Source organism: Martes martes (genome assembly GCF_963455335.1).
Source record: "Martes martes genome assembly, chromosome: 1".
Lineage (NCBI taxonomy): Eukaryota > Metazoa > Chordata > Mammalia > Carnivora > Mustelidae > Martes > Martes martes.
In genome coordinates, this window is record NC_137888.1 from 130705714 (window position 1) to 130721757 (window position 16044).

At 47.6% G+C, this 16044-nt stretch overlaps 1 protein-coding gene across 1 annotated transcript in view; it reads right to left on the reverse strand.

Moving 5' to 3' along the window:
- Window positions 1–15632, reverse strand: part of SH3BP5 (SH3 domain binding protein 5) — a 70884-nt gene extending 55252 nt beyond the window's left edge. Inside the window, exons 1-2 of the mRNA XM_080808074.1 lie at window positions 15344–15632; window positions 13555–13617 (exon numbers count right to left, since the gene is read on the reverse strand). Of these exons, the coding sequence (XP_080664200.1) occupies window positions 13555–13617; window positions 15344–15487 (207 nt within the window). The 5' untranslated portion in view covers window positions 15488–15632. The remainder of the gene's footprint in view (window positions 1–13554; window positions 13618–15343) is intronic.
- Between the last annotated feature and the right edge of the window lie 412 nt (window positions 15633–16044).

The window sequence follows — 16044 nt, forward strand, 5'->3', positions numbered from 1 at the left end:
CAGACCCTGGGGCAAACCCTGTGCAGCCTGACTGCCTCGGAGACAAAGCCAGGTGCTGTTTCCTCTTTTCACAGCACCACACCACTTGCCCTGGTTCTGAATTATCCACCCAGAGGGAGAAAAGGAAAGTACTAAAAGATAGTGGTCAGTATGGTTTCCTGCTACAAGTTCTCCTCTTCTGAGGTTAACAGAGGTCTCAGAACTTTCTTTGGGCCCAAAGAAAACCAAGTTTCTCCTATACAGAAAGGCTGTTCTAGAGTTCTGATGTGACTCTAGAATGTTTCCAAACACACAAGTGATACCAAACCCCTCTCACAGGACATCACCGCCCACCAGAGCTGTCCCGCCAGCCCAGATCACGTGGCTTCCCTTGACGCTCTGGCCAAGATGAAGATCCCATCACCAAGGGAGGCCCCGCCATCTGGAAGCTGAGTAAGGCAACTGGCTGGCAAAACTGGGAATGAGAAAAAGGGTCCTCCTTTCAAATTTTTAATTTAAAATAATTTCAGACTTGGAAAAAAAGGAGGGTAAGATGCAGACATGATGTCCCTTACCCTGACACAGCTCAGCACATAGCTCCTAAAGATGAGGACGCTCTCTTATGTAACTCTTATGTAAAGGGCAATGATCGAAATCTGAATGTTAACACAGATAGTTACACAGAACGTTAACACAACCAATTAATCTAGTCTCTGACTTTATTCAAATTGCGTCAACTGTCTCACTATTGTCTTTTATAGTAAAGGTGAACAATCTTTGAGGATCCAATCCAGGCTTGCCAGCTTGCATTCAGTTGCCGTGTTTCTCTAGTCTCCTTTAATCCGGAACAGTCCTTCAGTCTTTTTTTGTCTTTCATGGCCTTGATATTTTTGAATAATATGAGCCAGTTACTTTGTAGAATGTCCGTTTGGAAAAGACTCACTTTCAATTCATCTTTTTTTGTTGATGTTCCATGTGCATGAGCCACAAGAATGGAATTTAACCAACTGTAAAACAGTACGTTTAAATAGCCCAAGGTCCAAAGCACCACAAAGGAAAAAGCCCATGGCCCTTCAAATCTTGGGGGTACAAGGGTCAGTCCTAGATAGTCCTGGAGGAAAGACTAAAGTTACATAACAACCCTACATTCTCACACTCTCTCTCTCTCTCTCATTCTCTCTCTCTCACACACAGACACACCTAGAAAGACTGACAGTCCCCACTGCCTTTTTATTCATGGCCAGATATAGTTTTTTTTAAACCTACAAGATTCTTTGTGTAAGAGGAGGCAGAACTGCTGAAACCATGGCATTTTCCTGAGTTCAACCACAAGTGAACTATTTCCATGCTTACAACCAAAGGCTTAACACATTTGCTCAACTTTGAGACCCACTTTTTCCAAAAATTTGCAAGTATCACATTTTGGATGGATTATACTATGCAGGTTTCTCAGGGGTAGCGTTCTGACCAAAACCCAAGTTGGAATGCAATACAAAGTCCATTTTATAGTTCACACAAGTTTTAGAATCAGGGTGATATGGTAAATTCAGGTAACCTTGGAAAGCTCAAGAGAGCAGGCTGGGCAGCCTCTATTGCAAGCATGATTCCACCCACCACAGCATTCCAGGCAAGCTGACTGTCCTACCTCCTTTGGATAACCTTTCTCCTGCCTGCAGCTCATCAGAACGGAAAGAAAGGAGGGCACGGGCTGCAAAAGAACCAAAGTCAAAATCCACCGCTATCACTTTAGAGATCCGGAAGAATCCACCAGAAGAAATAGCTAAAAGCATTAAAAGTGGTTGTTTCTAGGAATAGAACAGGGGAGTGGGAAGGAAGAGGGCAGATGACTTTCTCAGGGACTTTTCCTTACCTCTGTGCAACTAGTGTTTCAGGAAAAATAAAATGTTAAGTTTCCTGCAACACAGGTTGACCAAAGAGCTTCCGTATTGCCCCTATCATCAAGACTAAGGGGGATTCATAATTCATTCGGCATATGGCTAAAGTCAAGATCTCAGGACTTTGTCAATCATTTGGCTCAGATGCTCCCATTTCACAGATGAGGTAACTGAAGGCTGGGGAAGTAAATTCCCCTCCCAAGGATGTATACCCGGTGAGAATCAGAACAGAGGTTGAACACCTTGTCTCCTAAGTCCTACACCAGCATTCTTTCCCCCACAGTCTTGGTGGGGACCTCAGGATAGGCATCCAGAACACATATCCCAGACTACTTAAGGCCATGACCTCCAGCCTCAGACTCCTGGATTTACATCTTGGCTCTCCAACCTGCTGACCTGGGAGAAGGGACTCAACCTTTCAGCGCCTCTGTTTCTCAATGTCCTCAGGAGCTGCTGTGAGACTAGGGTAAACTATATAAAGCGCTTGCCACAACACTGAATGTGTAGTAAGCTTTTGATAAATAACGCCTTTTATATAGGTGTCCTTACTCAATAAATGACAAAAGGTAGAAAGGATCAACAGCTGAACATTACGTGCTAGGGACCGTCCCAGGCACTTTATAAACATCCCTTGTTTCATCCTTAACAGCCCTGCAAGATGGGTACTGCCCTTCCCATTTCAGAGAGAAGAAAATCAAACCCAGAAGAGCAAAACAAAACAAAACAAAACAAAAATAAAAAAAACCTTGTCAAGACTGTTCAGCTTATGAAAAGGCAGAGGCAGAATTCAAATCCAGCCCTCCTGAACCTCAAAGCCCACGCTTGCCACCATCACGTGCTAGTTGGTAAGCATCTGTTGACTCCAAAACAAGTTCCCCTACCCATTTTTGACCCTACGTTTTATAACATTAAAGTGTGGCTTGCTTTAACAACTTCCAGCTCGGGGAGTAGATCCAATTTCTAGCAAGTGCATGCGATACCAAGAGTCTATTTCCCCAGTGGGGATGAAAGCAAAACCAGGGACGAGGAAAGAAACAGCATGTCCAGAGCTGCCCAAGAAGCTTCAGAACCTCCCTCCCCACCCTCGAATTTACAAAGCCTAGCCACTGCACTTTCAGCTTTAGGCTCCCCTAATGTTTCCTAATAGGACTTGAAGCCATGGCATCATTTTCTCTTGGACAAAATTTTTAAGAAATGGGCACAGTGGCAAAGAATTCCCTAGAACAAGACCCACAGCATTGCTTAAACAAACAAACAAAACTGTTCCCTTTTGCTTTTATTGTTGCTGGCTGGCTTAAGGGTCATGGAGAACGCTAACTAAAGTCCTTGCTTGGCTAGCTGGTTAACCATTAAAGCATCTCAACGAGGCATTATGAAATGTGGTTGTTCACCAAGTAAATGCACACGGATGTCCTGCAGGCCTCAAAATGAGTCCCTGTACCCTACCACCATGAGCATGGCAGTTTGAAATGCAGATCACAGGGTGCCTGGGTGGCTCAGTCGTTGGGCATCTGCCTGGGGCTCAGGTGGTGATCCCAGTGTCCTGGGATCGAGCCCTGTGTGGGGCTCCCTGTTGCGGGGTTGGGGGAGCAGGGAACCTGCTTCTCCCTCTCCCACTCCCCCTGCTTGTGTTCCCTCTCTCGCTGTGTCTCTCTCTGTCAAATAAATAAATAAAACCTTTAAAAGAAAAAATAATGTGGCTCAAGATTCTTTGGCAGTGCTCCCCATCAAGGGATGGAATCTCTGTCCCCTCCTCTTGAATGAGGGTGACTCGTGACCTGCTTGGACCACAGAATGTGACAAAAGTGCTGCTATGGGACTCCCAAGGCTTAGAGAGAAAAAGCCACACATGATGCTTCCATAGGGTCATGCTGGGATGCTCACAGTGTGGGAGTCCAGATGCCATAGCGAGGTCAGAGGGCATGAGACATAGTGCCAGAAAGCTCAGATTCAGCACTCTGGTTGAGGACCTTGGCTGAGCTCCCAGACCCTGGAGTGGGCCTCCTCAGATGTCCTGTCCAACCAAGCCTTCAGATGACCAGAGCCCCAGCTGACATCGGACTGCAACTGCACGGACCCCGCCAGGGAGAACCACCCACCTGAGCCTTCTCCCAGGTTCCTGACCCACAGTCATGGGCAAAATACCAGCTGTTCTGGTAGAAACAGTAACAGGACAATCAGGCAGGACGACACCCCTATTTTACTGTTCTTCCCATAAAGCCAAAAGCTGGGGAAGAAAACATCAAAGATGCAGGCTGCAAACCGAGCTGGAAGCAGCAGAATCCTTGCATTCTAGCAGAAGGACAGAGTGGACGACGACCAAAGCCCATTTGTCACACCTCAGCTGAGCTTTACGCCAAACAACAGAAGAGTTTACATGAAGTGGGCTTGTCTGTGGTTACAACAAACAGCGGATGTTCCTCTCATTGTCTCCCCGTTAGCAGTTTCTCTATGTCAGAGCAAATATTAATATCTCTTGGATAATCCAGCAAAACACAGCAAAGGAAAAAAACCAGGCAAGAACAGAACAAAATTTTTTTCCATCTTCCTTTAAGGAAATTAAAGAGGCTGATGTTCCGGGACCTACAAGAGGTACTCTGCGAATTACCCTGAGACCCGTACCACACAAAGCCATACAGTCTTTACTGCTGGACACATCCAAGTGAGGCTAGGCAGCTTAAGTCACTCTCAAAGAGGAGGGCCAGGCAAAGAGAACCAGGATATCTGCCACAGGATAAGGTTCAGTAGATGTTTAAGTCATTCAGCCAAAACACACACACACCCCACTACATTGCCAGTCCCTACAGTCAACGCTCAGAGGAGAAAACAGCAGCTCTCCCGGAAAAAGCAGCAGTCCATGGGGACCACTGCTCTGACAATTTGGTGACCTGAAGCTTCTATGCACCACTGGGACAGCAACGAATCCATCGAGCCCACAGCCTGTTGTCTTTTGAGGCAGGGACACTTTGGGGCACCTCAGAGTCAGAGGGATGGCATCTTGGATAAACCTCAGGATCTGGTCGTGTCACAACGGAAAAGTTCCATTTGCATCATAACAGCAAGTGCCTATGTTCCTAAGATGGGTTCCAGCTGACTATGTAGCATCTCAATGGTCTTCACAGCTTCAAGGGAAGACTGATCTGATTTTTTTTTTTTTTAAGGCAACAGAGTCTGTACCAATATTAGATAGCCATTTCTGTGTTCTCGCCAACAGCCCAAACTAAGAGCAGTTTGCTAATGAAGAGCCAGTGAGTGAGATGGGGCAACGCAGCCTCTCTGTGCCCTCCGGCCTCATCCGCTTAAAATTCATATAGTAACTCAAATTCATGTCATAACTGAGTTTCAATATCTAAATATTCCTAATACTTGAAATGTTTCTCACTATTGTATCTTGGTGATTTTGTGTTTTATAGTAAGTGTACAAATGAGGGCTTCTTGGCTACAGACAATCCTAAAATGCCTTCACAGCACTTTTCGTGCTGCCAGGAATTACCACAATGACTGTCTAACAATACAGTAATTCACCAAGCAAACCCACTAACACCAGGGTTGGTCTACAACGAAGGCAGGGACTACCAATCGGAACATTTTTTCCCACCAGCCTTCGTAGTTGCTAAAATTCCTTCCATAGACATTCATTTCTTTGACTCATAAAGACATCTCTTTATAATAGTGCTTCATTCTCCACCCCCGTCCTTTGCTTATGAAGATGATAAAAGACAGTCATTGTGAAAAATTCAGAAAATACCGAAAAAATGAAACCTAAAAATCACCCACATTTTTAGCAACTAGCAACAGCCACTAGTCACATCTGAGGATACATTTTTTTAGAGCCATGCTTCTCAAACTATATGGTAATGGATCTTCCACCCCCCTCCCCACCCACTGTGAATCAACACTACAATAAAAAATAAGCTAGGAAAGTGAAAGGCCATGTGGAAGTCCCAGCAAGGTCAAACTGCATTTTGAAAAAAGTTTCCAAAGTCTTACTCTCAATTGCTGTATTTACTTCACCTTAACAGGTAATAAGCAATTCATAGTCTGTGGGCCACACTAGACCTTTTGTTGTCTCTCAGATGCACAGATTCTGTTTTTGTGTATCATTTTACATACGGTCTACATATAGTTTTATGTATACTTTAACTTGTATTCCCTAATTTCTTCCCACTAAACAGATCACGGCCCCTTGTCTCTATCCACATATTCCATCCCTTTTTAATGCAAAAAGCCACTCTTGAGACCCTAGCATCTTACACCCAAAACTAACAGGATATTGTTCATCAACTGTGTCTCAATTAAAAACAAGCCAACCTGTAGCATCTCCAAGTAGGGCAGAATCCTCTTCCTCCATGAGCTAAGACCTCTCTGAGCCAGGGACTTTGGGGAGAGAAAGGAGAACACAAGTTGTGTTCTACCCGTGTTGACCCTGTAACAGGGTCAGCCTAGGAACAGCCCGGGGAAAAATGCAATCCCAGAACAGGCAACTGAGAAAGGAGACCCGCCTGTTATGTAGGACAATGCCAAGAGCCATGAGTCCACAAGAACGTTTGATCCTAGCTGCAAACCAACATCCACCCATCCGGACATGCATGGCACCTATGCCGGGGCACTGAGGTGGGAGGCCCCACCCCTTCCTTCCCCGTGGGCTGGGTGAGTGGGGGAGCCAGACAAGTAAATAAGTGACAGGAATTATGAATATGCATGAGACAAGCACAGATTAAGATTAAGAGAGGCTCTGGGCACCACCCCCAGAAATTCTGATTCCCTGCTTCTGGGCAGGGCCCAAGATCCTGCAACTCTGGGGCACCTTGCAGGCTCAGTTAAAGGAGCAAGTTACTCTTGATCTCGGGATCATGAGTTCAAGCCCCACAATGGGTGTAGAGGTTACAAAAAAAAAAAAAAAAATCCTTATAAAGAAAAAGTAAAAGATTTGGCAATTCTAACAAAATCCTATGTCACACTGAGGCAGCTGGTGCAACAACGGCCATACTTGGAGGGGTTCACAACCAGGGGCAATTCTGCACCGCAGGGGACAATTCGCAAGTCCACAGGTGGCTAGTCTGTCATAGCTTGGGGTGGGAGGCGTGCTGTTGCCAGCATCCAGTGAGCAGATGTTACTACAGTGCACAGGGCAGCTCCCCCACCGCACCAGCCATGTCAGCAGAGCTGAAATGGAGCAACTGCTCTAGAGTAAGATACTTGAACTCTGTGCCTCCGTTTTTATCAGCAAAACGGAGATGATAATATCTGTTGTACAATGTTGGTCCAAGGTCTCAGGGACTTATGTACACAAAGTGTTTAGAACAGGGTCTGGCACATCGTAGGGACTACTAACGTTAGCTGTCGTGGTGACACGAAGAGTAGATAGGAGACAAAAGCAGGCAGGGAAAACATCCCAGGATGGACCGAAGTCTCCCCTACAAGCAGGGGCCACGCGGCAGCCCACAGCTGTCCTGCTTCACTAAGAACAGCCATAATACTTATTAATGGCTCACTATGCACCATCACTGGGATGGGGAAACCAAGGCCTGGGGACATTAAGTAATTTGCCCAAAGCTATGAAGGGGCAATCTGTTATTATTCATCCACTCAAATGACTACTGGGCACCACAAACTACCAGACAGATCCCAGGAGAGGACACACGCTAACAAAGCAGGGCTCCCTCAGGAAACTGATCTCCACATCCCAGCAGACCAGCCACAGAGCAAAGCCCTGTTGCTCCAGTAATTTCAAAGTCCAGCCCACCTGTAGAAGCCCTCTCTCTGGCCCCTTGCCCAGAGCCAGTCTCTGACAAAGAAATGTCATGGTGGGGTGTGGGGGAAGAGAACAGAGCCATGGCCAGAGACTGTGACAGGCCTGGCTCCAGTGGACATCCCATCAGAGATGTCTCTGCTTCTGGTGCCCCACAGGCACGAGGCCTCTCCTTCTCCCAGGCTGTGTGGTTATCAAAGCACTCCCTCTTGTCCTCCACGTCCACCCAGGACATGGGCAAGAATCACTGCCCCAGTTCACAGATGAGGTGACTCAGGTTCCAAAGGGCCAAGTGCCCCTAAAAGTCAGCAGACCTCAGATTCTACCCATGTCACCTGATACCAAGACTCTTTCCTCAACCCGCTACTTCCCTGTGACTTTGGGTTTGGGGTTTTTTCTCCTGATGACAAAGTAATACAAATTCAATGCAAATAACTCAAAACACTATAGGAAAGTATAAAGACAATAAATATTCCTCATCTCTCATCAGATAGAACATGTCTGATCTTTTCCAAACATTTTTATGCACATAAACACATTTCTTAGGATAAGACCATACTGTATGCTCTTTTGGAATCTGTTTCCATTCAGACATCTTTCTAGGTTAAGAACAGACCATGTCATCATTTTAAGGCCTAGGCTGTCAGCCACTGCCTGTCCATAGTATTCACTTTACAAATCCCCTCTTGATAGTCATTTGGATTCATAATTTTCCAACATTTTTAAACAATGCTGCAATGAACATTATTGGACCTATATCCTTGCCCAGTTATTTCCATTGGGTAAATTTGTGCAATCTCTGGGTCAAAAGTTGCTGTCCCTTGACATCCCAGCAGCAGGGAGGGGGCGCATCACTGAAGCAGGAAGTCCTAAGTCCTACCATTCTGATGGCCAAACTTCAGGCCAAAGCCGTGAGGACAGCAGCGGCTGCAGCTCCAGCTCATGTCACCCGGAGCCGCTTCCAATCCACCCTCACCGTTCCTCCCCCACCCGAGGTTCCTAGCACAAAACAATTTTTGGTTTTGGTTTTGTTTTTAAACAGAAAGTGCCTGCTGCGTTCTGGAGGGGGAGAAAGGCAGATTCTGGGTGCAGGCCTTACATAAGTTTAGGGAACACAGCTGGCATCAGAATCAAATGCTTTTTCAAACCACCCCCACCTAAGCAGTGAGGGAAAGAGCTTGAGCGTTGACAATTAACGGCTTTCCCTCCCTGGGGAAGGGCAGACTGAAAAAGTCCGCTTCTGGACAACTCAGAGCCAGAAAGGCTGTCCATGGGTAACTAGCCCTGGTCGTGGCCTTCCTCCCCTCCCTCCTCCTCTTTGACCACTTTCTGGATCCAGAACAGCCCGCCTTCCAGGCAAGCAAGGGAGACCATGAAAACACCACACATCATGGTCAAAAGTAGGTAACTGCCAGGGGAAATATTGCATCTTGATTACAATGCTTTAGAAATCCTCTGTGCCGCATCTTATTTTAACACTTAGAAACAAGCTAGTTCTAAAGAACACATATTGTAAAAGTATATTAGCACATTTACTTCTTTGGCACGGTTGTTACACATTGAATGACACATTTCTCCGAATCCTCTCCTCTCCTCTATCCATGGCTCACCCCACCCCCCAGGACGCTGGGCCCTCCCTTGCAGGGGCTCAGTCAGGCCAGGCCTTACTCAGCTTAGCACTGGCTGTTCCCTCTGGCTGGAATGCTTGTCCCCCACATGGTCCTGAGGTGCGAGGGAAGCCTTTCAAACCCACTACGTGTAACACTGCATCCTCCTGGCTCCCAAACACCCACACTGCTAGCCCCTCCTGGCCGTGGTTCTCTCCTTAGGGCACATAACCTAGTGTGTCCTTTAATTATAATTCTCTGCCCATTCTCTGCCCTGCTCTCTCCCCTTCGTGGTTCTCAGCACACAGCTGGTGCTCAATATTCAATGATTAAAGCTGACTAACCCACATATCTGTGAGAAAATACATTTATTTTCTTAATTTGAAACATCAGGCTTCTATCCAAGGGCTTCTCTGGTTAAAAGGTTACTCCTGTCACCAGTTTGAAAGGACTGGCCCTCTGATATAAATCAGAGTGCAAAGGGAATACGACATTGTTTAAACAATGGCAGAGGCAAACCGAGGTCGCAGGAAGGGGCAGATTTCCAACTGACAACATGGAAGGTGGCTGGCATCCAGAAGTCTTTTTTGGTAGTCTCCAAGTTAACGAACCGAGACAAGTGATGGGGTCCTAAGGTGTATCAGACCTGCACCCCAGCCTACCCCAGACGCAATTATGCCATGTTCTGAGGGAGGGAGCAGCTATCACAAACCTGATCACCACCATGCTTTAATCGCAGTCAGGGTCAGGAGAGCCGCTGGCCACTCCAGGTCAGAATTAAAAAGCAAAGGGAAGGGGTGCCTGGGTGGCTCAGTGGGTCAAGCCTCTGCCTTTGGCTCGGGTCGTGATCTCAGGGTCCTGGGATCAAGCCCCGCATCGGGCTCTCTGCTCAGCAGGGAGCCTGCTTCCTCCCTCTCTCTCTGCCTGCCTCTCAGCCTGCTTCTGATCTCTGTCTGTCAAATAATAAATAAAATCTTAAAAAAAAAAAAAAAAGCAAAGGGAAAAGAAATGCAGAAGCAAAAGACCCTCCTCTAGAGGCTCTGAAATTACAGCCAATCCATCCTCATTATTTGCAGATTCCATACTCACTAAAATGTATGTGTAATTCCAAAATCAATAGTCCTGGAGCTTCTCCAGTCCCTCACGGACAGGCACAGAGTGGCCAAAATGTGAGTTGCCCCATGCGCGTGTTCCCAGTGAGGCGGAACAAAGAGACATGCTCTGCCTTGTTTCAGCTCTGGTGCTGTAAACAAGTATCCTTTCATGGGCCAGCTAGTGCCACACTTTTTGCACTTTTGCTTTGTGCTGGGGAGTGGGCTGTTGGAGGCGGCCCCCAAGCCCAGGGCTGAAGGGCTGTCCAACGTCGCTGAGCCCAGGAAGGCTGGGACGGGCCTTATAGAGAATGGACCGTGGTAGCGAGGCAGGCTTGGCTCAGGCCTGAGTCACAGGCTGCTGGCCTGCGAGTCCAACATTAACGAGTCAAGGACGTCTATGAAAGAAACTGGCTCTAAACAGAAACATGCATAAAAGAAGGTACCAGACTGCTCAGCAGATGAAAGTAGTATGACCAGAGGCCCAGAGGAAGACATAATATAAGGCCTAGCAATGGCTCTGTATTCTCTACTTCAATGTTCACAGTGACTTTACAGAAAACTGTCACCACGAATAACGAGAGAAACAAGCCGATATTAAAATGGCTGTTTCCTGTCCCACATCTTTTGGCATACTCCTCTCCGCCACCCCCATGGCTCACTCCATCTGCTCCTCTTTGCACGGGGACTCTCCCGCTCGCTCACTCGCACAGTGGGCCTCTGCTCAGGTGTCTTCCAGTGACCCCGCCCCCAGAACCCGTCACCTCACTCTTCGGCTGCAGTGATGACAACCAGCAATTATTATCTACCTCTTGGTTCCTTGCCCTCAACTAAAATCATACTCCCTGAGGGCAGGCCTTTGTCTTATTCACCCACGGACCCGCACTGGCCAACCCAGTGCCCAGCCCAAGGTGGGTGCCCGGTGCTTGACGGCAGAGACATGGTCCACCTCGGGGCTTGGGCAGTGTGATGAGTGTCGGGGCACTGGCGCTGAGGGTGAAAGGCAATGCTCCTGAGTCTGACAGGAAACATATACTAGACCGGGGGCTACATGTGGCTAATCAGCACACAAACGTGGCTGGTCCAAGTTGAGATGTGCTCTAAGCGTAAAATATGCACAAGAATTTGAAGACTTAGTTTAAAAAAATACACACACACACACACACACATATATACGCGTATATATATATATATACACACACACACACGCATAAAACATCTAATTTACTACTTGTATATTCATTTCATGTTGAAATTATATTACGTTGGGTGTTCAGGGCTAAACAAAATAGATTAAAATTAATTTCCGCTATTTCTTTTTTACTTTTTAATGTGGCCACGAGGGAAGTTTTCATGACTTAGGTAGCTTGTGTCATACCTCTGTGAGTCCACCTTGGTTATAATAATACCAAGAAAAGGTCAGCCAGCAACACAAGCCCGCTCTGACTACCTCTCTGCAGAGCCTTGTGCTCTCCAGAGCAAGGCTGGAAACACCTGTCCTGCAGCTTCCTGTCACACACACGCTTAAGTGTATTCAGAAAAAGGATTGTGAAATCAGAGCTAAAAGTTTATCAGGTGAACCAATTTTAGACTCAGAAGGTAAGCACCCTGTGGAGCCTTCTTGTTCATGCCTCCCCCGCCCAAAAGCCTATTTCTGAATTGTCTATGCAGAGTTGGAAAGGCAAAACGTGAGCTAGAAGGGAGCTAGAAGGGATGTGGAAAATTGACCTGGCCCTGACACATCACTGAACCATGAGACCATGTACCTCCAACAGCCTCATCTGGAGAAAAAGCAGAGCCCACTTCCCAGAACTGTGCTCTCCAGAACTTTCTACAATGACAGAACTGTTCTCTGTTCTGTCCAATATGGTGGCTACTAGGCTCTTGAAATGTGACTACTGAATTTCTCATCTTATTTCAATTAATTTAAACGTAAAGTGCCACACATGGCCAATGGCTGCCATACTGGACAGCACAGTTCTAGGCTCCCATGACAGGAGATAAAGCTTGTAAAAATCACTTTGTAAATCCAAAGCCCTAGAGAAATGGCAGGGGTTCTGTTGTTTAATGTATTAGAAATATGAGATTCTGAGAGATTTCAATTGTCCCAAGAGACTCAATCCACTAGAAGTCAAAAAAAATTTTTTAAATAAATATGCAGGTTTTACTCCACCTGGGGGAGAAGGTCAGCCAGTGTTCGTGGATAAATATAATCAGAATAGAAGGGTGAGTGATAACCTTCACACACAACTCAGAAAACATGCTTTCAATCCTTTTTTTTTTTTTTCCACACTCAGATTCAGTGCCTCCAGGGCCTAGCCATGCAGTCAGAAATCAAGGCTGCCAGTGTCCTCCCCACAGATCATTCTTATTTCCCACACCCTCATTCTTAGGGACCAGATGTTTCCTGCCCTTTGTGGTGACCTTCCTTACTACTTCTCCTGCTACAGAAACAGGTCCTCCCAACTGCTCCCTGCAGTCCTACGGTTCTCTGAGTCATTCACCGGCTCTCAGACCCATGCGGGGCTTGTTCAGATTCGCTGATGGATGGTAAAAACCTCCACCACTAAAAAAAGGATGGGGACTAATTGGTAGCTGCAAAGAATGCTCATCTATTTACACTCACGTTGGAAGATGCTCATGAAATTCAAATCAAGTTCTAGTCTCAAGTGCCTCTCCCCAGCAGGAAAGCCCTTCCAGTCTAAACAGCTTTCTGCTACCATTAAGATCATTACATTCTACATGCAAACAGACAATAAGGAAATGAGCAAGGAAGTGGAAGGGGGGTGAATTTTTAGGACAGAAAGTCAAAACCTGTAGAAGTCTAAGGAAATACTCAGCGTTTCCAAATACAAATGTAAGGAGCCACCCTAAGATACTGGAGAACTTTTGTAAACTATTCATTCTTCTCCATTATAGAGCGCAGCTAATTCTCCCCTCAATCCTTCCAAGCTCTTCCGCAGACGCGTGAACTTTAGTGCTCCATACAGCCCTTGATTTTGGCCCCACCGAGCTCCCATGATGAAAAACATGTGAAATAGGATCCACATGTGTTCCACCCACACGCTGGGCTCAGCAGCATATTTCATTCCGTCAGACAGCGGGCTGTTGCTCAACTCCACGGAGGGGACGCCAGCAGTCATCCTCCAGCTATTAAAACAAGATCAAGCCGCTTGGTGTCAGCAGGACTAACACCACCTCACCAAAAGCAGGGACCCAGCCTCCAGTACCTCAAGTTCAGTCTCCCGTCTGTTGATGTCATCTGTGGATTGATTTAACTTCTCCAGTTCTCCCTAGTGAAGAAAAGAGAGGGAAGAAAGATTTAAGGGATTCATCTTTTGTTTCCAATACGACTGAGCTCACTCTCTGCAGAAGTACTCCAGCACAATTTGTAGGAAGAGAGATGAGTCACTATTAGTTCTCAAGGACAACAGTTGAGCCCTGGCTTGAAGAGCAAATGAATGTCAGTAATTTCCGAAATCTTTTTCTTGATGTTGATGATGTCTCTTATCAAAAATGCCTTAAGGTCCCAGAAATTTTTTTCTTAGAAAGTCAAGTATTTATTGCAGGTATGTGACTTCGGGTAAACCCACCTGTTACAAATGGTTTAGGAGTCAAATTAAAACAGTATCTCCCGCCTCCAAGCAAGAACTTTGCAGAAAAGACAATAAAAGAAAAGAAACAAGGCCAAGCTGAAACTATAAACCTAAGTGAAATTATTTACATCAAGGGCAGAATTCTGACATTAGCTCCTTTGTGGTTATTTTTCTAGAAATGAAAATCTTTTCAAACTGTCAATTAAAACTACCTAGCTGTTTTAACAAAACAAAAACTAGCTTTAATCCTGATCCTTTAAATAAACATTTATAAACTGACATTTTGTAGAAAGTACCCAGTGAGAAGTTAACTCATTTTACTCTGCAAACAAAGGATCTGGTAAGCAGAATTCCCGTACCAGGAAAACAAAATTTAGTAGTCTGAAGTAGTGATTTTAATTAATAGAATTCCTAATGCAAAGATTTTTCCACCTGATCTTTATCTTGCTAATCTGCCAAAACAATTCATTTAAATGGCAACAGCTGAGTTAAAATGGGCTTTTAATTGATCTGCGCACTGAAAAACCAATTAGGGCTCTAGAAATTGCAGAGCACGATTAAAAGCAATGTGTGTATACATATATATAGATATATAAATGATTTATGGAAAGGGTAGAAAAACGGGTCTCGGAAAGGGATTTGCTGTGCTTTTTGCCTAGAGGGTGAGGAGGTTAAGCTGTCACTCCTAGATCTTGGCTTAGAAATTGTTTTTTAATCATCTCCCTCAGAAATGGAGGCACAGAAAGCCAGGCCAATCCCCTCGCCTTCTCCCCGCGTGAGCTTTGCGCATCAGTTGTCCCCGGTTTCTGTGCACACCCCGATCTCCTAACAAGGAAAAGCTGGGTTTTCGATCATTTGAAGCCAAGCGGAGGTTTGAGCCAGTGGCGACAATAAGCCCTTCGTTAACAATGAATCAGACGAGGAGGAAGATGGATGGCTCAGACGAGCACCTCCGCCAGGTGAGGGCTCGCAACCCGGGCACGGGTGCCAGCCCACGCTGCAGGGGCGGACAACGCCCACCGTGCCCAGCGCCCACGCGGCCCGGTCGACCCCGCCGCCCCCAGCCCGGAGGCCGCGGGATGCCCGCTGCGCCGGGAGCCTGGCGGGGGGGACCCCGCCACACGCATGGCGCCCCCGCCCCCTTTTTCCCTTTGTTGCACATCCGCCCGAACCACTGGGCATGCTACGGCGACCCCCAGATCCTGCCGGGGATCTGCGGGGGCTCCCCACTATAGTCAGGCCGCATCCACGCAGGCACTGCAACCTCCCCGTGAACCCTGTGAAACTGGAAACCCGGACCCTCTCTTCTCGCCCCCGGACCTACGTGGCCACCACCGCCAGGACCGCAGGCACTGGGGGCCGCGAGGCGGGTGTAAGTGCGGATGCCCGCCTCCGCGGCGCCCCCTCCTCCCGCGAGCCCTACCTGGATCCGGGGGTCCACCTCCTCTTCCTCCTCCAGCCCCTGTTCCATTCCCTCTTCCTCGTCCTCCTCCTCCTCCAAGTCCCGGGCCGACGGCGGGAGCTCTGCCGGCTCCTCCGGGCGGTTCCGCTTCAGCGCCGCGTCCATAGGGGCAGCGAGAACGCTATCCGCGCGGGGGACTTCGGAGCGTCTGGAGGGGAGGCAGCCGCCGCGGGCTCGGCCAGAGCCGTCTCGCACCAGCCCGGCACAGTCCGGAGGCGCCGCTCGCCGATGCGGATCCTGCCGGCCCCGGCTGAGCGGAGGAAATGGGCGCGGCCGCCCCCTTTCTGCCGCGGCAGTCAGCGCAGCGGCGCCCGCTCCGCCCTCGCCCCGCTGGGCCGCCCTTGGCGCTGTGACTGTTCGCCGCCAGTCCCAGTCAGCCACCCAGGTCTCCGTCACAAAAACCCCAGCTCCCTGAACACCTTCGTGGGGATGAACCAGGAGAGCCGTCTCCCTTTGTCAACTTAGCAGCCATATCACAAACTACCCACCGTTTGGCCCCCTGCTTTCGGGGTAGCTTTCTCTCTCCCTCCTGAACCAGAGCAAATTGTATGGAAGGAAAATTTGGGGCATTTCCACTGTCTGAAGACACCTTGGGAAGCTTGGACTCGGTGACCCTGGACCAGTTTCAAGAATCGCTCAAATCCCTGTATGCCTCCAAAGCA